Source organism: Mirounga leonina, unplaced genomic scaffold (assembly GCF_011800145.1).
Source record: "Mirounga leonina isolate KUSES-001 unplaced genomic scaffold, KU_Mleo_1.0 Mir_53, whole genome shotgun sequence".
In the NCBI taxonomy this organism is placed as follows: domain Eukaryota; kingdom Metazoa; phylum Chordata; class Mammalia; order Carnivora; family Phocidae; genus Mirounga; species Mirounga leonina.
Window position 1 is genome coordinate 11979241 of NW_023270807.1, and position 23989 is coordinate 12003229.

General features: G+C 45.4%; 1 protein-coding gene across 4 annotated transcripts in view; it reads left to right on the top strand.

Moving 5' to 3' along the window:
• RUNX2 (RUNX family transcription factor 2) overlaps positions 1–13004 on the top strand; it is a 124455-nt gene extending 111451 nt beyond the window's left edge. For 2 of the 4 annotated variants that reach the window (XM_034991611.1, XM_034991613.1), the window contains 2 exons: positions 6729–6794; positions 8383–13004. In XM_034991611.1, the coding sequence (XP_034847502.1) occupies positions 6729–6794; positions 8383–8861 (545 nt within the window). In that variant the 3' untranslated portion in view covers positions 8862–13004. The remainder of the gene's footprint in view (positions 1–6728; positions 6795–8382) is intronic. The other 2 variants (XM_034991612.1, XM_034991614.1) reach the window with 1 other exon arrangement.
• Positions 13005–23989: the final 10985 nt, after the last annotated feature.

Here is a 23989-nt window from a genome sequence, read left to right on the forward strand (position 1 = left end):
CCCCCCCCGCCTCCCCCCTCCGGCCCCGCGTGCGCACGCGCACTGCCTTCTGCCCGCCGAGAATGAATCCTGCCACTCGAGGCAGATACCATCACAGGAAAGCCTCCCCCTGATTGGAGATAAGATTACTGATACTGAAGCTGTTATTTTTAGGAGGGGAAGACTACTGCTTTTAAACCTCTCTCCGTCTTTTTCCTAGGGTGTCCTCTCTTAATTGTGGCTCCATGTTTTGGTAGCCGTAAGTCATTAGTGGTTTTTAATTTCTCTGAAACTGAAATAAGGTCTGAAAGGGTGGATTTGTCCCTTTTTTTCTCTTTTTTTTTTTCCTTTTTTTTTTTTTCCTCTGGCTAATCGGAGGAACGCAACCACATCTGAAGCCACTTGGCTCATTATGAATTTCATGGAAACTGATTCTCTGAAAGTGTTTCCATATGTGTGTTCCCAATATATCCCATCCTCTCTAAATGGGAGCACAGACGTGTGCATGGGCTGGAAATGGCTTCAGGATGTGACAGAGCAGTCATATGACCGCCACGGCACCGTGGGTGGCCCCTTCTGAAAGACACGGTGTCCTGGGTGCTGGCCTCCTTCCTGCGGCGGATCTGGTTTCAAAGACTACCCACCCTTCCTAGCCTTTAAAAAGTTCTTAATCAAGGCCTAGCAAGAAAATCTCTCATTTCTCCTCCGTTTCTCTGTCCCCCCCCCCTTCCTTCCTTCTCTCCTACTCTCCCTCCCTATGTGCATATACACAACACTCCCACATCTCCTACCGCCGGCCTCCTCTCCCCTCAAAAGAGGAAATATATTATTCCAACAATATCCTCAAAATTTGGGTGGGTTTAAGGAATGGTTGAAGTTTCTGGAAACTGCCAGGTTGTTGTTCCTTTGTTTTTTTTTCCTTCTCTCTCTCTTTCCTTCAGCATAGCATACTTTCTTAGCCTTAGGATCAGCTGGTCTTTCAGAATTTGTGAGCATGCAGTGGAAAAGTACAATTCATTACAACACGGAAAATAAATATTTATCCTGGATAGTTGAGGCACTTTTCCCTCTTTTGCAAAACTATGGAGTTTGCTAGTCTGACCTTTCATTATCTTAAAAAATTTGGTTTCACATTCTCTTTTTTGCTGGTTTCTTCTCCACTGGTATGAGCCATCACATTTCTTCCGCATAGGGTATATTTTTCCAATTATTATCTAATGTAATTACAAGTAAAACTAATTTAGGAATAGGTACTTGGTCATTTTAGTGTGAAGAGACAAATTCAGGGAAATTAAGAAAATTGATGTAAAAATCCCTAAAACCTCAATGTGGAAAATGCAAAGTACTATTCTGCATATAGTCTAAAATTGCTTTTTGGGTAATATTTGTATAGCATTTCTGCTTCTGTCCTATTGCCTGTTTGAGACTATGCTAGTCATTCATCTGTGTAGCACATTTTTTGGAAGTACCCGTCTTAGCATTGTACTATGTCAGTAGGATCTAGAAGGATACATGGTTCTTATCCTTAATTTGCTTTCCCCTTAGTTGGAAAACGAAAATACTTCTCTAAAAAATAATACTTTAAAATGCATGGAGCAAAATTTACATACAAAAATGTTCAGGAGGTACATGATAAAGAAAAGATGATGAGACTTTATATCTGGGAAGTTCTTGTGTATGGGTGAGCTTTAAAGATGGTGCCTGCCCAGCCTCGGTCTGGCAGAGAGAAGAGCGGGAGCCATGAGTCTGGGGAGAACACAAACAAAGCTCCAGTGAAGGTCCTGAGTGTATGTCCTGCCACAAAGAGGACGGCTCATACTGAGGAGCAGTGAGATATGACCTTGGAAAAGTAGAACAAACGACTCTGAAAATATGCCAGTAGTCTCCTCCTCATTTCCCCCCTCCCTGGTGGAGGTGCTCCGTCATGCCTTGTGGAAGGTGGCTGACCTGTGCCTTGAGGGGGTGGCACCCTCTGGTTTTCAGGCTCAGCCACCTGTGTGGCCTAAGAAGGTGCGTTAGCGGGAGATTTCTCCCTGTCCCTGTGCGTTTCCACAGAATGCGGATTTAAGGCAACTCAAGGCAGATCCTCCACATTTTCCCACTGGCAGCGGAGCCAGAAGCCCCTCGTTTTAATTGCATGATGTCACTCAGATCTACCTTGTCTCCAGGCTTCCGTTTCTTCTGTAAAGGTCATCTCTGATTCTTGATGACTCTCATGTACTTGCTCTCTCTACTGGTCCAGAAATTCAGACAGAGCGCGAGTTTTACCCTCTGTTACCTTTACTACCTACTCTAAGTAAATAACTCCGCCTTAGTGGCGGCAGTTGCCCTGGGATCCCGCAGGAGACGAGTGTGCTCACTCCCCCTCCCTCAGGCCATGCGTTTGTGGCCTGGCCCTCTTGCTCCCTCATCTCTTCTCCGCGTGGCCCGTGGCGTGGACTGGTACACACATCCTGGCTCTAAGGATACTGGGAACACCAGCGGCGAAACAGAAGTATCTGTTCACTAGTGGTGATGGATTGTCTGAAACGGGAGGTCCAGTGATGTAATGATGCTTGGGAAGAGCTTTGAACACCCTTTAAAGAGTTTTACAAGGATGTATAGTTTGGAGTGGTATTGGAATGCATGCTAGGTTTGATGTCAGCATTGCTTTAACGCTTATTATATCTATTTTTTTAATGTGTCAAAAATGTACCAACTATCGTACAGAGTTCCTGACCCCTAGACTAATTTACTTATTCATTCATTTTATCCATCCGTCCATATACGTACACTAAAAAAGCAAAAACCAAAAAACTTAAGCTCCTAGAGTATAGAAGGGATGTAAGAGGAAAAGAGATCATGACATTTACCAACCAAAGCTTTATAGTTGGGAGAAAACAGGCTAAGAAACAGCTAATAATTCAGTAAAGTAGTGACTTTTAAGGGCCCAAAAGAGAGAGATGGAAAGTAAATGCTATTGGCACGGGAAGGAAATAAGAAATTATAGAATAGAGCAGTTGGGGCACGGCAGCCAAAAACGTGGTAGAAGGGGAAGAAGATTCTTCGAGAAAAGCAGCTCTGTGGCGACCTTGAGTATTATATGTTCCCAGAGGAACAATGCTGTGAAGGGGTCAATAAAAAATTCTTGGGCTTTATTTGAGATTTGTCAAAGCAGTAACTCCTACCATTTAAAAGGCCCCAATGAAGCTTTGAAGTTAACACCTCATTGCGGGGAAGTATGATGGCTTTTCATTCTGTGCATGTACGCCCTCGCATTACAGAGCAGGACGGGGGACTCTGCCTGTACAGCTCTGTCCCACCTGGCTTCGGGACCCCTCTTCCCTTCCTGTGCCCGCCCTGCCACCTCAGCTGGGGTGTGGAAATCCCGCTGTTTGGAGGGCACGATGCGCTCCCAGTGTTTCCCAGCTGACAGCCCCAAATGGCAAGTCCCCAGTCTGTTACTGTTCCCAGACTCCTGTTTTTTTCCATTCTAGAGATCGCCTTGCCCATTCTCACCCAACCCCGATTTACTGAGGGCCTACTCAGTGAGAAGATGTGTGTCAAAGTGCTAGGTAAAGGTCTAGAAATGTCATGTGGTTCTGTGATTCAGCACCGAAGGGGAGACAGACAAGGATTAGACAAATCTCCGCCCTCAGCAGCCCACTCTTTAGTGAGGAGTCAGGAATGACCCAAGATCACTAGGACTAGAAAGCGGTGTGTGAAAGATGCTGATGGGGGATTGCAGACCTCGGGACCTGAAGATCAGGGATTCTCTTTTATTCCCTCTTATCTTTTTGGTTTTACTCCTTCCACCACGCTTTCTGCTTGCTCTGAAGACCCAAGAAACCCCAGTGGGTAAAGAGAGGCTATTTCCTTTTTCCCTGTAGACCTTGGGGGGGCGGGTGGAGAAGCGGCAAGATTTTTTTTTTTTTACTTTTAATATTGATGTTATTTCTATATGGGCTTCCTGGGCATTTTATTAATATATTCTCCCCAGTGGGTAAAGAAAGGCTATTTCCTTTTTCCCTGTAGACCTTGGGGGGCGGGGGGAGAGGCAAGATTTTTTTTTTTTTTTTACTTTTAATATCGATGTTATTTCTATTTGAGCTTCCTGGGCATTTTATTAATATATTCTCCCCGTGTATATTAGGTTTTGCTGCTGCTGTGTTAATGAGCAAGTTTCTTGCAGCTCTCTTTATGAGAGTTGCATTCCTTTGCAGGCCATCTGACTGTGGCCAGAGGTGCAGATAGCAATCCGGAATGAAACACGTCTGTAGGAAGCCAGCAGGTCCTAAGGGAATCAAACCCTTGACCTAGGTCTCATTCACATTATGCCATGAGCAACTGAACTAATTGCCCACGATTTAGCAGATTAGATCCAACGAGACCTCAAAGAGTTGTCAGTATATCCCAAAGATAGTAACTCTCACTGGGGCACATGTAGGTACCAGAGAGCCTACTTAAATACTTTTAGATAAAGTTAGATTTTTAAGGCAAGAAATGTATGTACCTGTGATTGTGTCAACCAAATTCCTTAAGGGTGACTAAGATTGCAAAGAGGTCATGGCTCTGCGTCTCTCAGGCTGCAGATTTTGTAGTGTACATGGCTCCCCTTCTCGGGATCTCAGCTTCCCTATTTGTTAATGGGTAAGATTAGAATTGACTATCTAAGCAGTAGATGAGGAATTTGGACCTTTCCACCAGCTACCCCCACCAGCGGAGGAGGGTAAATGGGTGCTATAGGGAATCTGGGGGACATAGTCTAAAATTTTATAAGTACAAAATTTTGTTCAAGTCCCTTTTTGTTTACCTAAAAATTCACCCAAGTGTTGTATTCTATCCCATATATATCATATTACTGTCCCATATACCCTGTCTCCAAGTTGAGTAAAATCAGCCGATTGGGAAGATGCACCATGTTTATCTTGGGCTTCAAGTAACTCCCGGTAGTTCTGGCTTTATTTAATCAGTAAGTTATAGGCAGGAGTTGGAAACTGGCTCGGGGGAGCTCTGTGCTACAGGGCACGTCCCTGGGCAGTTACTGAGTTTTGCTTTTACATTTATAAAGTTAGATTGAGGTGATAGTACTTTTAGAACTCTCCAGGCTTTTATCTTGACCCTTCATTAAGTAGATAATACATTTTCTTTACTGCAGTTGATATAATATCTAGGTCTTTTTTTTTTAAGTTTGCAGTTGTAATGTGGCTAGTTATGCAGGTGTGCATAGTTTAGTACACAATGTCAAGATTACCCAAGAAGGCCATCTACAGAGATACCTGAGTTCATGTACAAAACAGAGATTAAAACTATAGATGCAACCTTATTCAATGAAAGGAAATTTAATTATATCATTTGCTTCTGCAACAATTATTATAAATAAACGGAAGATTAGGAAGGGCTTTATTATTTTTTTTTTCTTTTTAAGTTTAGAGTTCCATCTCCTCGTCTTAGATTATTATATAAGGGATCTCCTGTGAAACTTTAACGAGTTGTTAATATTTCTCCATACAGAACACATTGCAGTATGTTTCAGAAACATTTCTTGGTAACACAAAAGGATTAAGGGAATTCTAGAAAATTCTATTTTTTGTTAGTTATAAAAATGACTGTATAATCCCTTTAAAGTCCACATTAGCTCTCTTTGCCCAGAAGGAGTTAATCCTCAAGACATTATAGTCTCAAATGACTAGAAGCGATTGGTCAAAATTCTGTAAGCCTAGCAGAAATTTGTTGCATTGTTTTCTATAAACCACAACCAGAGCTCATTAATTGAAAAATGAATGTCAATTTCCATTAGCTGGCATCTATAAACCAAAAAGGTACAGTGACCCTGGCATGGGATGGGTAATAAAAATATCAGCAAAACGTCTCAGGTAAAATAAGAGAAGGTGAGGGGTGGAGGAATAAATTCAAAACCATATTGGAGTTTACTGGCAGGGCCCCACACCAAGGGTTTTAATGAGGCTTCTGCATCAAAATAAGGGAAACCACATGGAATGTTAATTATGACTATAGCATATTTTAAGTACAGATACCCACGAGAAGCATTTCTTTTTCTTTTTTTCTTTTTACGTTGACAAGCCTATCTGTGTGAGCTCTGTGCTTCTGGCGGCGGGGGCGGGGGCAAACGGTGATGTTTTCAGTGTGACTTCTTTCTGTTTGAAATTGTTCACATTATTCTGGTTTCTCTCACTTGATCTGCACATTGAACTTAATCTGTACAGAAGTGGCCTGCCTACAACTATTAGCTCTGCCAACTCCAGTTCGCCTAGCTGCTCTGCAAAGGAAAGGCTGGCCCGGGAACCTCTGGGGCCCGCGCGTCCTGCGTGCAGCTCCTTTGGTGGAGGGCATAAATAAGCGCGGGCCGAAGAGAGACCTTAAGCCTCATCGGCTCCCGTTTGCCATCTGCCCTAATCACTCCTTCCACATTTGAACACATTTGGTTAGAATTTTGTAGCCGGGAGGGACGAGGTAGAGGCTGGCCGAAGATGGGAACCTTTATAGAAAGCAGAGAGTAACTGCCCAGAGTGTGTCAGTTTTGGTTTGTCATCTTGAAAGTGTTTGCTTCTGGTACTCGAAGCTTTTTACCCTTTGCTTATGGGCTTATGGGCCTGCGGATTCCGGGAAAGCGCTTGTGAGGGGTGGGACCTTCTCTGCCTCCCCCTTCCCCTAAGGTTGTTGCTTCTCCTCCTGTCTCAGAGTTCAGGGCGGTGCTAGAGTGTTTAGAGCTGGAAGGGAACTTAGAGATCGTCCCCCTCATTTTACAGATGATGACACAGCCACCTCTGACTTCTGCCTCTGGCCTTCCCCTCTCAGTAAGAAGAGCCAGGCAGGTGAGACTTTTAACAATTGCTGGGCTGGGCGGGGCGGGGCTGTCTGATTGGTACTGTCCGGTTTTTGAGAAAAACTTTTGTTAACTACGTATCACTTTTAAAGAATCGCTTTCGATGACACGTGCACATCATGGCCCTTACGAAGATCCCAGGAATGTGCGTTTTAACAGAAATCAACAACTCTCAGTCAGCTGAGTATTTAAGGAAAAGTATTAGGATTATTCCTTTAATAAATCCTGTAGCATCCACGAAGAAGGGTTAAATAAAAACGGGGCTGAAGAAGTACCTCCTGACTAAGGCCTTGAAGAAGCACTAAGTGCTTTCCCTTACGGATAAAAGCTGTAGGAAAAGCAAACATGTGAGACACAAAGAATTAGAAGGTTTTAGATGTGACAAAATCTTAAAGAACGCTGGGATCATAAAAGTTCTTGTCCTAATTCTGTCAATTTTAGAAAATCATCTTTAAAGTCTTTAAGTCTTTAAAGATCACCATTCTTAAGTTTTTAGGCATTTCAGAAAACTGAGTTCCACGTGAAGTGGTTTATGACTACGGTTTTATAAGTTTAAGCACCAGAAATAGCTGTTAAGGAGGCATACTGTTAGCTTTAGAAGTTAAGGGGTTTTACATTTCAGGGCAAAACCAGCTTTGCCTCCAGGTACCACTTAGAATTAGCCGAAGCTAAATCTGTAGGATGTGGCACAGGGGCCTGGTGAATGGATGCCGAGGCAGCCTCTTAGTTGCCTCCCCCGGGTATGGAGCCTCTCACAAAAGCTACTGTTGGCACCTGGCCTGAACGAGTCCTAGGTCACCCAATGAGGCTCAAAATGCAACAATTCCTAGGTACTAAGCCTTCCCCCCACCCCCACTTTTAAAACCTACTTATTTAGTTTATGACCCTCGGGAGAATTTCTAAGGGCTAGACTCTCCCTCTCTGCCCCCAGAAAAGTAAGATAGTTCCAGAACACATTGAAATCTGGTTTGGTTTTTTTGACATCCATTACTAAGACGGAGAATAAAACAAGACTATAGATGATTTTAAGACTTGAAAAGAAGCGGTAGGAACATGTTAGGGTATCTTTTTGAAGTTCTTTCATTGATGAAAGGACCCTGCCAAGAGTACCAATAACAAAACAGATCACTCTGGGATTTCTTTATGTTGGGTTGAGAAAAAGAAACTTGTCCTACTTAGTAAAAACATCACTTTCAAATATCTGAGGTGCAATGAGAATAAAAAAAAGAAAAAAAAAATCAATGAGGATTCAGTCTTAAAAGTCTGGTGAGTGAATCTATGTGATCGGTGTTAGGTTGGTTTACACATAAGACCTAGCACACGTTGGGGTTTTTAAAGCCCTCTGGGATTCTCTGGGCGGGGGTGGGGGGGTGGGGGGGTGAAGAACTTAAGGACCGTAAAGTGGAAAAAAAAAAAAAAAAAGACTGGGTAGTGACTGGTGCGTCTGAAGGTCTATTTGTGGCTTGCTGTTCCTTTTTGGGAAGCTAAAGTTTTTTTTTTTTTTCATGTAAAAATTCTCTCATTATTTTAATTGATATTTACAGATTTTTCCCCCCATCTTCTGTTATAATTTTTAGGTGCTTCAGAACTGGGCCCTTTTTCAGACCCCAGGCAGTTCCCAAGCATTTCATCCCTCACTGAGAGCCGCTTCTCCAACCCACGAATGCACTATCCAGCCACCTTTACTTACACCCCGCCAGTCACCTCAGGCATGTCCCTCGGTATGTCCGCCACCACCCACTACCACACCTACCTGCCACCACCCTATCCCGGCTCTTCCCAAAGCCAGAGTGGACCCTTCCAGACCAGCAGCACTCCATATCTCTACTATGGCACTTCGTCAGGATCCTATCAGTTCCCCATGGTGCCGGGGGGAGATCGGTCTCCTTCCAGAATGCTTCCGCCATGCACCACCACCTCGAATGGCAGCACGCTATTAAATCCAAATTTGCCTAACCAGAATGATGGTGTTGACGCTGATGGAAGCCACAGCAGTTCCCCAACTGTTTTGAATTCTAGTGGCAGAATGGATGAATCTGTTTGGCGACCATATTGAAATTCCTCAGCAATGGCCCAGCGGTACCTGGGAGCCGCATCCCAAATGTATCGATATAGACATATAGAGAGAGAGTGCCTATATATGTATATCAATTAGCTATCTACAAAGTGCCTATTTTTTAGAAGATATTTCATTCACTCACTCAGTCATGATCTTGCAACCACAGGAGGGTAGAGATACTGAGAAGCAGAAGGCCCGAGAGAGACCATCCTATCTAGGTTTCAGATTGTTTTCTACTTAAAATGTACTTTTACAAACCAAGGAAAAAGGTATTTTTGTTGTGGTGGCGGTGTTTGGCCTGTTATCACAAATCACCTGTTCCTACGCCAAGTCAGAGAGGCGGACTCCAGGTTCGGGGGGAAGAAGAGCAAAGCCGCTTCCTCTCTGTGCTCTGAAACCACACACCCTCGTGGTAGCAGCTGTGTTTGGACCAGTGCACTCAGCAGACCAGCTTCCAAAGCCGGTCGAGGTGCACGTAAAGGCAAAGAGGGAGAATGGATGCTTCCATTACAGTACCATCCATTCCGAGTAACTGTCCCAAACTTTGCTTTCAAAGGCTTGCCGCAAGTTCTCATCTGAACTGTTTGGTTCAGTTTTTGTTTTTGTTTTTGTTTTTGTTTTCCTTTCCTACTTTAAGAAAGTGACTTCAAAAAATATGGATCGGGATAGGTGATTTTATTTTACTTTTTTATACTTTTTTTGTTTCCTTTTCCCATTTAACCAAAAAGAAATCCCATCCCTCAGCCACCCTCCCCACCTTTCTCCTTTTATGCAAAACTCAAAATGGCAATACCTTATTATAGCCATAATGGTATAGATAGTGTTTGCGTTTGGCTGTGTGTTGTTTCCTTTTTTTTTTTTTTTTTAAATTATGATATGTGTAAAATCTGAGGTAACTTGCTAACGTGAATGGTCATATAACTTTAAAGATATATTTATAATTATTTAATGACATTTGGACCCTTGAAACATTTCTTAGTGTACTGATATGCTGACTTCGGTCTCTAAAAGTGCTCTTTATTAAATAACAAAATTCTTCAGTGGGCTGGAGCCATATCTGAAATATTGCTAAGCAATTTCAGTTCATCCAGGCACAATGTGATTTTCAAAAATACGTCCATCTCCAAATATCTTAGATGTAGCTTGTTTTTGTGATGTATGAAGGAAATGTTATGCTTCGTTCTTTCAGACCTTGGATTGCCTCTAACCCAGCTTTGCCTTCTAAAGCAATAATTAGGGATTTAAAAACCAACTTTTAGCCCCGTATCACTCATGTTGCCCTTTATCAGCATGAAATGCTGGAGTGATGTGGTTTCCCAATTTCTTTCAAATAATGATGACTCTTGTCCTATTAAAAAGACAAGCACAAGTGAATCATTGAGCTGCAGAAAAATGTTCTGTGGTTTCCTAGTTAAAGCAAAACTCTAAATCGCCAGGCTTCATAGTGAAGACATAGCTTAAAGCCACCCATGTGGCTAAAGGATGGATCATGATACTCATAGGACAGTAACGCCAAGTTGCACCAGGGATTCTTAACCAACCCGCCTTACCAAACAGTAAGTCAGGAGAACCCAGATCTGCCTTACCTGAGGCCCCGCTGGCGGCTCTCCACGGAATCTGCATTTAAAGGAGCAGGTGAAGTCATTGTCTTAAAGGGCACCGGGTCATCTGAAGAAGCAGGCGAGTTCCAGCAGATAGCTGAGCTGAGGGAACATCAGGGCTGCAGGGGCCCATATCCAGCTCTGTGGGGTCAAGGGAAGGCAAGGCCATGTGGAGTTTGGTGTCTACTACTGGGTACGAATTTGAGCAGAAGCCCTCCCGTAGGATGCACTTGGACCACTCCTGGTGACCCCATGGCAAACTCTCGAGCGTGAATCCTTAATCCAAGCCAGGATCACTCCATGACACCACCGGGCAAATCCCTGCCTGCTCCCTCACAGGTCCGGGGCCCCTTCGCTTCAATTCTGTGCCCCCGCCGAGCAGAACTTTGTAGAGATTGGCCCCCAGCTCCTCGAGACCCTTTCCCCGTAGTCATTCCCAGGCCCGCTTCATAGGCCGCCAAGCCTGGCGGGATAGCGCGGGGGGCACCTGGCCCTGTGCTACTGGCTGGGCGCCTCCCTTGCAACCCCCCCGACTCCTCCCAACAAAAATCGAGGGCAAGACAAAAAACAAAACAAAACACTTGGCCTTCTAAAGGTTGTATACCAAGTATGCTTAGATAAATAAGCCACTTTCCTATTCCTTAACTAAGAGGGAAGTAGTAACTGATACTATTTATTGTTTGTGTGTGGTAGCTTGAAGCATGCCACTGTCCATTTATTTGTTAAGTGTAAAATATGTGTGTTTGTTTCAGCAGCACTTAAAAAAGCCAGTGTCTGGTTACACATCTCAATTTTAATTAATTGACGTGGAAATGTTACGCCAGTGCCAGCTGTACCCTATTTAATAGAAAAGGTACTATATTTGTACATTATTTTTTAATGTTAAAAGGGCTTTTTTAAGTTTACAGGACACATACTAAGTGACTTTAGGGATGCTTTTGTGTTGAAAGGTTATTATAGTGGCTGCAGGCAGCAACCCAGAAACACTTTAAAAGTTGTTGTGTTTTTTTTTCTTGGGAAAAATTCGAGGACTTCTTCCTTCCCCCCTCACTCCAACCACTCCAAGGGGGTAAGTCACATTTCTTGGATTAAATTCTGCCCTTTTTCAGCCTGGGGGTTAAATATCCCCCCCCCCACCCCCCATGCTTTTTTTTTTTTTAACTGAACCCTTAATTTGCACTGGGTCATGTATATGATCTGTGATGTCAAGACCAAAGCAAAGCCTCACTACTACGACCGTGGAACCATGTACTAGCCCACGCTCTGTGTTTCCTTCAGGTTCACAGAGCACGGTTCTCTTTGTAGCATAGACGTTGCTGGAGTTCACAGCGTGACCAACAGAGCCGCTTTCTGTCTTAGTTGTCTCACCAAGTGTGACCAGTGTCAGGGTTCCAGAACAGGTACCACAGCATTGGGTTTAGATGAGTGAAGTGACTTCCAGCCTGGAACCGAGGGACTCAACCCCCCACCCCCGGGAGCCTTTTAAAAACGAGCAGAGAAACCCACCCCAATAGGGATCATCCATTGCAAACACAGAGGGGAGGAGATGTGTGTGCTGGCTTAAAGTTCCTTCCATTCCCAGGAGAGGGACTGACTCAGAGTCTAGGTTAATACATGGAAACACAAAGCACGAGTGAAGACAATAACGACTTCTGTGACATTCGAAAGAACAATAATAAATAAAATAAAGACGACTCTTCCAAACCTTGAATTTGTTGTTCTTAAAAGGAGAATGCATTTAAAAAATATTTTCTGTGTGAGAATTTTTTAGATGTTTGTTTACTTCATGTTTACAAATAACTGTTTGCTTTTTAATGCAGTACTTTGAAATATATCAGCCAAAACCATAAGTTACAGTAATTTCTTAGGTATTCTGAATAAAATTCCATTTTTTTTGGATATGCTTTACCATTCTTAGATTTCTGTGGAACAAAAATGTTTGTAGCATTTTGTGTAAATACAAGCTTTTCATTTTTATTTTTTCCAATTGCTGTTGCCCAAGATCTGCTTTCCCTGCACATATTGTACAAATTCTACTTTGTGCCACAGGCCATGATTGTGGATGAGTTGACTTTCAACTTCAAAGGGACTATTTGTATTGTATGTTGCAACTGTAAATGGAATTATTTGGCATTTTTCTCATGATTGTAATATTAATTTGAAGTTTGAATTTAATTTTCAATAAAATGGCTTTTTTGGTTTTGTTACGTGTGTACTTTGGGTCTTTTCTCAGCCGTGGTTTCTTCTCTAGTCTGACGCCTATTCCTGCCTGCACCTGGGCCCTTCTTGGCTGTAGGACTTGCCAGGGCCAGAGGAGAGTGGGGGTCTCTGTTACTGGTGAGAGGTTAAAACATTCCGCTGGGCGCTGTCTTCTTGGTTCGTCCTACTCCTACAGAGGCGTGGGCGAAGGATCTAGCAGTGAACTCACTTCCTTATCAGCCTGTGTCCGAAGGAAAGAGTGCCCACCCCATCCTTGAGTAAAGCCCCTTTATTCTGATGAAGGGACCAGTCCGGAAACAAAGACAGCGGGCTCTGCGGACCCAGGGTTCTAATCTCTGGGCATGTGAGCCGGAGCCGGCAAGTGAATCCTGGCTGGGGTCAGAAGATCTCAGGCAACCCTGCCCTAAGGGGTAGTCGATTTTCCTTCCCACATCTCTTTTGGGTTCTTAAAAAGAAAGTCAATCAAAGCACAAGGGTAAGTAAAAAACGGACCTTGGCCTGGAGAGCTGTAGCCTCAGAAAAATCCCACTAGGGAGCAGAACTCTAGTTTGGAGATTTTTTTTTTTTTTTTTAAATGGGCCACTGTGTATTTTTGTAAGTCCCTCCCCTTCGATAAGGTTGAGGGCCTGGGGTAGAGTGGTTGCTCTCTTTATGTCGTGCTGTCTGTCCGCCTTGGCTTACCACAGTTCTAAAAGAAGGACCAGAAACCGTGCAGCAGAGATGCTCAGGCGCCGGCCAGTGGCCCACATGACGCTAAGAGGGAGAGGCCTCCTTTGAGATCTGCTCATTCTTACCCCTTTGGCATTGTGTTCTGAGAAATCTTGGAGATAGCTGATTTCTAAGACTAGGAGACATCCTGAAAGCTCGCGGGTGAGACCTAGGCCAGCGAACTTGTTTGCAACTCTTTGAAGATGTATATGTATTTATCCTTTTATATTAGGCATCTGTGTGGCTTTCAAAGACATTGCATGGGAGGTGGGCAGAGTGGCTTTTTCTCTCCCTCCAGCTTTGTCCAGCAGCATGGTTCAGGGCAAATGACTTTGCTCCTCTGGGTCTCAGTGTTTTGGCTTTTGGAGAGGCATCGGGCTAGACCTTGGCACTGTTGACATTTCAGCCTGGATAGTTCTTCGGTGTGTGTGTGTGTAGGGAGTGCGGTCCTACACATTGTAGGAGCTTTAGCAGCATCTCTGGCTTCTACCCACTAGATGCCGATAGCACTGTCCCACTCATGACAATGAAACATGTCTCCAGAATGTGCCCTGGGAGGAAAAGTCGTCCCCGATCGAGAACCAGTGGGCTAGAGGTTCTCTCTAAATTCTTCAGTCAGGCTTTCTTGACACAACTAGTGGGAGAATACATTGCTCATTAAAACAGGAGAGCTGGGCGGAAGCCCGTGGACCTTCCTGGAGACGGACGTGCATCACCCTTTTCCATCCCTTCACCTGCTTTCTTTCTTTTTTTTTTTTTTTTAAAGATTTTATTTATTTATTTGAGAGAGAGAATGAGAGACAGAGAGCATGAGAGGGAGGAGGGTCAGAGGGAGGAGCAGACTCCCTGCAGAGCAGGGAGCCCGATGCGGGACTCGATCCCGGGACTCCAGGATCATGACCTGAGCCGAAGGCAGTCGCTTAACCAGCTGAGCCACCCAGGCGCCCCACCTTCACCTGCTTTCACCCTGAGGTTGGGACGTGTTGTGAGGGGGGCTCCTGGCTTTCCCGTCTGCACATCCCCTCCTCCTCCTCATGTCTCAGGGAACGTGCACAGCTGTGGGGCTTTGTGAGGCCCGGACTGCTTGGCCATGTGTATCATGGCTGCTTCTGTTCTCACTGGAAATGACAGGCAGAGGAAGAGAGACGTTTCTCCAGTGTGTCTGACCCCTTGTGCCCCCTGCTCCCCAAATATCTCATCATCAGGCATTGCTTTGAGAGTGGGTGTTTCCTGTTAACTCAGTCCCAGCCGACGCTGGCCCAATAAACACCTCAGCTCTCTGTTGCAGAGTTTATTTGGCTGGGAGATGGGTATTGCCATGTAAACAGGAAGCCCCCTGAAGTTATTATCTACAGATGCGGTTGAAGAGCCACATGTTTATATTTATGGGATTTGAAAGCAGTCTGAACAGGCAAGGGAGGAGGCAGGGGAAGGCCTCGTTCACAATCAGTGAGAGCAGGGCCTACGGATCTTCACAAGCCGATTTCTCGTTCCCTCTGGAAACGGGTGGGTAACAGTCATGCCCCAGCCCAAAGCTGCAGCACAAGTGGAGACACTGGCTGGACGGATTTAAGCAAACAACCCCACCGTGAGCATCGGGATGACCCAGCCAGCTGGCTTCCCGGCCCCGGTTACTCGGAAATTATCTTAGAGACCACTGCTAGGAAACACTGGTTTGGGGGCATCTACAAAGGTAGGAGCCTTAGGAGAAGATGATCAGGGTATAGTCTCTACGTTCTTCTGGGGACGACTCAACTGCCTGCCACAGTTTTAGTGAGCCCGGGGCCAGCTCGCCTGTGGGCTCGCCGGCAAACTCCTCAGGGGCCAGGAAGGATGCCTTCTTGCCAGAGATGTCGGGTGTGGGTGCAGAGAACATGCAGGTGGTGAGACAGGTGCGTACACCGGGTTGCTCCAATTCCTTCTCCGCCCACCTCTGCTCTCCCTTCGTTGGCTCTCCCCTCAGGCCTGCAGAACGTGTTAAGTAGGGCCAGGTAGGAACCAATACATGGATAGCGGATGCTCTATATTTGAATTCTAAGCTCTGAGCCAAGGCAAGGGAATCTCTCCCTTCCTTGTCTCCATTCCTGTGTACCCTGAGAAGCTTCTCTGTGACTTCCCAGAAGTGGGTATTCAATTGGGAGGCCTTGGAAGTGAAGTTTTTAAAAAGCTATGAATTTAGTTATGAATTTAGCAAAGGAAAGGGTCCACTGCAGAGGCAAAGGGAACCACACTGAGGGGGGTGTGTGTGTGTGTGTGTGCGCGTGCGCGCGCGCATGCCTAAAGGGATGGAGCGAGGAGGTAGAGGGATGGAAAGGGATGCCCGAGCAACCATTCAGGGAAAACTGAAGCCCGCATGGTTGCGCATGCACACACGCATTTGTCTCAGGTGTTTGTTTTTCTTGCAAATCCTACAAAAGAGTACTGCATTCATTCCACAAGTGGTGAAGAAGTAATTCTTCTTCTTCATAAGGTTATTTAGAAGGGACCAGGGACACTGGATGCCCCCTGAAATGTCAGGAGAATGGTGAAGCTGACATTTAAGAAGGGGTTATTATTTTTGTGAAGTTTTTATTTAAGAGCTTTTCGTGACTCAATTGGCCCTGCTGTGGAGACACGCACAACTAGTTGGAAAGCAGAAGGATCAAGTTTCTGGAAACTCACTTAACTTTTACTAAAACTTATTTTATTTTGTTTTCTTATTTTGTTGCAATGATGTCTGGCCACTTAGTGGGGTTTTCTGGAAAACCTGTTTTCTGTTTTTAGCATGGCCAACGCAGCTCACAGCTTGATGGCTCTTTTTTTTTCTTCACCCAAGGTCATTCTGTGCCACTCTATAGCCAGTAGAAAGGGAAGAATTACCCCCCGCCCATACCTGTCATTCTTATAAAGAAATCAAGACCATACAGCAAAATGGTAAAAGGGGGGAAAAACCGAGGTGGGAATCTGGGGGGCAAGCAAAAACTCTTCCACCCAAGCCCCGCAAGAAGTAGTTTGGTCTGCACAACATTAAATGAGACCAGAACCCAAAATTGTGACCAGGTCTCAGGCAGCCTGTACTCCGTAGGCTTTAGACATTTCTCCTGGAGAACCCAAAGTACCGGAGTGAGCTGGCTTGTGGAAAACAGAAGTAGGATACAGCAGGCTGTGTGAAATGAGGCGGTACAGGATCTGGTGGCTTTGAGAGACAGGAGTAACCAGCAACTCCCAGCTGTATGATGGACTGATGTAAACGTGCGAATTTATTCCTTGAAAAGAAGCAAAAAAGCAAGCAACAAAACCGCGTGGGAGAATTAATACAACGGTTTTATGTTTTAAATCTCCTTCGACATCATTTCCTTCCTAAATGAGGTCATTTATTTTTATTTATTTATTTTTTAAAATAATTCCATCCACCCTTCTGACAGAGCAACAGCTCAGGCGAGTTTCACTTTCTGTTTCTGAGTTTCTCTGAATTCTTCTGCCCGCTCCCCCCCAAAGCGGAGGAGCCTTCCGTGACATCCTTACATCTTCCCGGGGAGGGGTGGGGACATCTCAGCCCCATTCTGTCTTCTCTAACACTCATTTCATATTTAAAGCTTGAAAGTCACAGTGACCTTTCTCATCAGCCATGTGCATCAAGAGCTTTTTTGTTTGCGGATTTGGGGGCATAGGAGGTTTGACTCCTTATCAAGATCTTCTTATTAGCGGTTTCACAGATGAGAAGGGCAGAGATTATCACTGAGTGTAATCCTCCGCCATGGCTTCTGGAGCCTTCGCTGTGCACTCGGGTTGCGCCTGGCAGGACTGCTGGGCCCACTTTCCCGCCTCGTGGGCGCGGACCGAGAGAGGAAAGGACCCGGGAGGGAGGCAAGTGCGGAACTTTCTCAAGGAGTTAAGTGGTTAATAGGAACTCAGTTTTTTTATTGGCTAATAAAACCTCCCAGAGTTTTTCATATTATATGGTTCCTTCAGGCTCCCAGCCCGATGCTTAAAAAAAGAAAAAGGCGAAAACAACAACAAAAAGCTGGAGCCTAAATACCAGGACCGTCCCAGTCTTGTTTACTTTTTCATTTCCGCAGTTGTAAAAAAAAAAAAATTCCTCTGGTTGTTCAATTTTATCACACGGCAGGAGCGGATCAGTGTTTGAACGACTCCCGGGCTCCCTGCCTCCCAGGCAAGGGAAAAAGTCCGCTCTGGGACTCCGGTTCAGAAAAGAGGAGAGAACCTCGATGCAAATGATGGATGCGTCGGGGGGAAATTTGGAAACGCAGGCCGTCGGGGGGAGGAGGGAGAGCAGATATTGAGCTGCGATACATCTCTGGAATCCTGGATGCAAATGATCTCTGTCCTTTTATTGCCAGTGGTGCTGTTCTCCCAGCAGAGCAGGATGTTCTTGTTTTTAATAATAGCCAGACCAGATGCTAAATTCTCCTCGGCAACGTGCTGTATAAGTGAGAAGGCAAACAGCTGATTCCTGTTAAGATGAACACCAGGAGAATAAGCCAGAAAGTATGAGAAGTCTCTGGAGGTTTTTGCTTTGTAAACCCCTGTTTGGCAGAAAGATCACAGAAGCCCGGGCTGAAAACACAGTGTGTCCTCCTGCACCCGGTCCTCATCGGGGCGCTCGCCTGGGGGCCTCCGCGCCTCCTGCCTTCGCCAGCCAGCCCTTGCCGGAGTGAGCCAGAGGACTGGCTCGCAGGTTCCCCCAGAGGGGAAGTCGGAAGCCCCGAGCCCTTTGGCTTTCAGTGACTGTAGAAAAATACTCATCAATAGGAGGAATTTTTTACTTGCTCCTTGCCATAGAAAATAGTGAAATCCTGAACAGAAGCCAATAACTTTAAAATGGCATCTTTGTTCCATCTTTTTCACTCCCTTCTTCCCCCTGTCAGAGTCTATAAAACCTCTCGGTTATTATTTTGTTTTAGAATATGCCACACATGTAAGATGCTGCTTTCTTCTCTCCCAGGGAGCTGCCAGAGCCAGAGGCGCTGTGGGGGCTCCGGGGCGGGGGGAGCCCACTGACCAAAGCAGACAGCGACCAGGCCGCACTCTGATGCTGCTCGGGCCACCTCAGTATGCAGGCCCGAGGTGGCTTCCCCGAGAGTAGGGGTGCCCTGTGTGAGGGGTCCACACAGAGCCCTCTGACCGTCTCTCCCTGGGACTTTGCTCCCAGGCCCGCGGGAGAGTGAGGGAGAAGAGAGAAGGAAGGGCTGTGGGGAGCAGGTGGAGAAGCGCATTGTAGTTCCAGAAAGTCCCTTTGCTCACTTTTCCTCTTGACATCATCCTCCTGGGCCCTCCCCTACCACACACAGAGGGCACGCTAGCTACCTGTTCCTCACTATTTTCTTCTTCCTAGCTGTCCTCGAGGTTCACTCGGCCCCGGTGTCCCTGAGATGAACATCCTGGGGAGAAAGGAGTGGAGGCGGAAGATGATTTACTTCCTTCCCCCTTAGGATGGCACTGAAGGTCATCGTTTTAATTTCCTTTTGGGGGAAAAGTCCTATTTGGTACTGTTGGCAGGATTAAGTCATAACAGTAAGACTTAACATTTACTTTTCGCTGCACACTTGACTATGAGCCTCCTGCTTTGCTTGATATTTCACATGCCTTATGTCAGACTTCCCAGCAGCCTGTGAAGAAGGTAGTACTGTTTTTATCCCTATGTTTCTGATGAGGAAACTGAGGATCAGACTTGCCCAAGGTTATGCAACTATTAAGACTCAAGCCTCAATCTGCCCAATTCCAAAGTCTATGTTCCTAAGCTAAAACTTTAGATGCAATCTCCTTTATCATCCACATAATGAGAACCAAATGAGTTAATGAGATAAGAAAATGCCTAGCACATAATAGATAGATGGTACCCATTATTATTACTCATAAGGATTAAGACGATTATTTTAAAAAGTGTAAATAAAATTTTCAAATAGTTTAAATCACAATAGAGCTGGAGCACCAAGTGGAACAACATTTTAAAAACTATTATTTTAGGTGGCTCAGTCGGTTACACATCTGCCTTTGGCTTGGGACATAATCTCGGGGTCCTGGGATCGAGCCCCACCTCAGGCTCCCTGCTCAGCAGGGGAGTCTGCTTCTCCCTCTCCCTCTGCCCACCCCCCACTGGCTCATGTTCTCTCTCTCTCTCTCTCAAATAAATAAATAAAGATCTTTTAAAAAGAACTGTTATTTTAAGTTTAAAAAAATGTCACTCTTCGAGAGAGTAAATTTTTTTAAGAGAGAGAGAGAGCACAAGGGCGTGTGAGTGGGGGAGGCAAGGGGAGAGAGAGTCTTAAGCAGGCTCCACACTCAACATGGAGCCTGACATGGGGCTTGATCCCACAACCCAGAGATCATGACCTGAGCCAAAATCAAGAGTTGGACACTTAACCGACTGAGCCACCCAGGCACCCCCAAAATACCACTCTTTGAAAGTAATATTTTTCATATGTATTTTATAAACTTTTTCTACTGAACTTCATGGCTAAGTTTGTCAATAGACTTACCATGGGCTCATTCCCTGAAGGAACTCGGAGACATTACATCACATAAACCATAAATATAAAATACATCAACACAACCAGAACAGAAATACTGACCCTACTGGCACCTCAGTCCTTAATCTCTAATCTCTTTCAGGATTTTCCATTTAGGTGTGTTGAGTTTCGGGTGAATGTTGCTACTGATAAAAGGTGTTCTTGAACTTAATTCTGTAGCACTGGCCTCACCTAATGGGAGAAAGACCCAAGCCAAGAAATTTCTGTCAACTTCAACTCTTACCTTTCCACGGGTGGCTTTGGGGTCCATCTCACCACCTGACAAAGGGGCAGCACCCAGGGCCCCCATATCTGAACTGTCATTACTAAGAGGCAATGCTGTGTAGTGGAGACAGCTGATCGGAGGCCCAAGGCTTGAGGAAACCTAGCTGCAGCCTGAGATGGGACACTGGTGTGTGCCAAGCTTTGCACATGCGTGTCTAGCCTGGAGGAGCCTCGGAAGGGGGCTCCTTGTTCCATGTTCCCGGCCCTAGATTATTTAAATCTCTTTAACTGAATGGGTAGGGCTTCTCTCCCACCTTCTTAAAGCATTTTACAGACGATTTCCTTAAGTCTACCCGATATGGAATTAATATCCCATTTTACTGATATCCCAGAGAACAGAAGTGACCTCTCTCCCTGTCACCCACTCTGCCTTTTGCCAATATTTATCGAACCCCTACTATGGCCAGAGCAATAGGCTGGCAGGCTCACCGCCACTAAAAAACATATTGGAAGACATCTCTGTTTAATTCATTTATTTTTATTTTTTTAAAAGACTTTATTTAATTATTTGACAGAGAGAGAAACAGCGAGAGAGGGAACACAAGAAGGGGGAGTGGGAGAGGGAGAAGCAGGCTTCCCGCGGAGCAGGGAGCCCGATGCGGGGCTTGATCCCAGGACCCCGGGATCATGACCTGAGCTGAAGGCAGAGGCCCAACCGACTGAGCCACCCAGGTGCCCCATCTCTGTTTAATTTAATGCCTCCCAATAAGAGATGTTTGTCAGGGCGTTCTTCATTTAAGCAAATTCATGAGAACTTCAGATTGCTAACAACAGAGATCAAAAAATTAGCAATGGGTTTCTAGAAAGAATTTAGATAGTTTTGATTTCTGCTTATAGCCAATTTCATTTCCCATTTCTCATTTCTGAAAATACTCAACGTATTTATAAGGTACTTGGCATCTATATTTAGTGGTACAAGCCTTTCATTTCCACCACAATATATGGGAGGTTTGGTGTTTCTTTTAAAGAGTGGGTGATTTTCATACAGTCAAAGAGGGAGGGGCAGCTCTTCCATTTTCTCTTCCCCGTGGTAACAGCCGTGCAGCCAACCATGCATTGAGGGGTTGAGGGGTGTTTTGAAAGGGGGAAGGAGAGAGTGGCAAAAAAGATCTGGGTTCCAGATCCTTAACCCCTACTAACTAACTGTGTGACCTTGAACAATCCACTTAACCTCTCTTGACCTCCTTCTTAATAGTGGACAATAATATATTACCTGCTAGATGGCATGTTAAGGGACCCTGTAGTAACTCTTACCTGTTAGATTTGTAGTGGTTTTGAGAACGGAGAAATTATGAGCAGTTTTAAGAGGTGCAGCTAGAGTCTGCCTAGCATGAAGAGAGAGAATGAGGTCCATTGTTTCTCACAGAATTGGCAAAAATGGCCATTTTGTAGCTGGTGAAGAGACGGAATCCCAGAGAGGTCAGATCACTTATGCGGGGTCACCCTGAAATTGATGAGGGAAAGCCCAGGGTTGGACATCTACTTCCAAGCAGCTCCCATCCTCATTCTCTGGAAGACTCTTCTTTCCTTTATAATGGTAGCATCTTCCCTATTCTCTTCATGAAGCACTGACGCTTCATTACTTTTCTAGTGTTTATGAACCGATTTTCATTTGATAGAAACTCAGGCAAGCTGATTCTGTTAAAAACTTCGTATACTCATGTAATTGAACTTCCAGCATACTGATTCCATACCATGCTCCTGCTAACCGTATTGAAAAAGACCTGTTATATATTTCTTCATTAAAAAAAAAAAAAACAAAAAATACACCGATAAAGTTGTATACGGGGCCTGACTTAGTGAGTGGGACATTTAGGCTAAGAGCATCCATGCCATTCCTTCCTGGACAAAGATGACCTGTCCCTTTAGTAGACAAGAGGCCCCCTTGCCCTCACTGTGAAGGCTGGAGGTCATGGCCTTGTTGTGGTCAAGGTCTTTCTATTTGCTGTTCATGGTCCGGCTGTAGGTATGAGGCCACACTCTTGACTTCTTTAACATGGTATCCGAGCCCCCTAAACAAATGAAAATGTGGCAGCTAATCTTGAAAAAAGAGACACTGTTCATCTCAATTTTACCTTCTATTTGCTTATTGAGTTCCCTATGACCAGTGTCTCTTCTCTTTGCAAGCTGCAGAAGGGGACTCCATGCTAATGGGGCAATGATGGCACACACAGGCCTCGGTGTCGTGTTAGCAGACAAAACTTACAACGTGGTTCATCATCCGACCCCTGACTCATGATAGACGTAACCGTATTGTACCGGGTGATGATCACACTGGCCGTGGACAGGGTGGAAGGAGATGCAGGGCTGAGAGGAGGGAGAATTGGTGGCCTCACCCTATCCCTTGTTGGAGAGGTAGTGTGAGAGAATTGTTGCCTCTCTTCACCATCCGCAACTGTCGTCTGATCTTTAGGGAGGGGCTGCATTTTTATTCATGCAATAATGACTAGAAATGATGGAAATGAAAATGAATGAGACATATCCTTACCCTTAAGAAGCTCACCATATGCTCAGGGAGACAGAAAGATAAACTCTTAAGTGACAATATAATGGAGTGGTGCCATTGCAGAGATGTGAACCGAGGCCTGGCTCCCCACCTTCTCTCCGCCCCCCAAAAGGAGGCAGCAATGCCTGGCCAAGGCAGGAAGATGACACTTGAGCTGATTTAGAAGAATGAGTAATCCCTGGCCATTCTGGATCTGCAGCTGAGCTGGGGTCAGCCCCACATCCGCCCTACTGTGCAGGCCCCAGGAGTAGGCAGACCACCCCACCATGGAGATCCTACGTATAGCTCTTCAGAAAGACAAAGAGTGAGACAGTGACCCTGGGCTCTGGGGTGTTCCTTAGCACGCCAAATCACACTTGCGCTGATAAGATGAGCAAGAGGGATTCTCAAAGAGGTTAGGGTGGGGGGGGGGTGTAAGCAGTGTCAGAGCCTCTCTGTGGGTATGAGTCATAAAAAGTGTTGAGAGGGCAGCCTAGGTGGCTCAGTTGGTTGAGCGTCTGACTCTTGGTTTCGGCTCAGGTCATGATCTCAAGGTTGTGAGATCGAGCCCCGCGTCGGCTCCATGTTGGGCGTGGAGCCAGCTTGGGATTTTCTCTCTCCTTCTCCCTTTGCCCGCCCCCCACTAAAAAAAAAATGTTAAAAATGTTGAGAAGTGACAGCATAAAATATCAAACTTTCAGAGTGTAGGGACATTTTATCTAATTGCTTGCTCACCACCTACTACCATGTGCACTGGAGTCTGGATGAGACAGTGAGGGCGACTTTGGTACATAGGAGCCTTTGTCATTCAATAGGGAAAGATGACAAGTATAAACTGGTGGGATTAAGTTTATGCTCTGGATGGTCACATACTCAAAGAACCAAGTGAGAGCTATGCCTGTGACGGACCCTACGTAAAACTTTAGAGCAGCATCTTGGGGTCTTCTCCACCCACACCTGCAGACGTCTCCTCTGCAGGTGTGGGTGGAGAAGACCCCAAGAGAGGCTCTGCCTCTCCCCCCAAGTCCACACCAACTAACCCTGTACTGTAGACCTCCCCTTTTATAAATGAACTTGCCCTGACCCTCACCTTTGAACAGTCAGTGTATTTGCATTTCAAGGGAGGTTTTCTGGAACCACAAAAACCTCGCTTCCAAAGCCACATACCCTGCTCGAAGGGCAGGAACCTTCCTTGGGAAGCTTTTTTGACATCTCTCACATCTCATCCTGGGGGGCACTGCTGCCTTCTTGTAGGCTGCTCTTCCTTGACCAGCTAAAAGCCAATCCTCCTTTTCTCAATCTCTCTCTCTCTCTCTC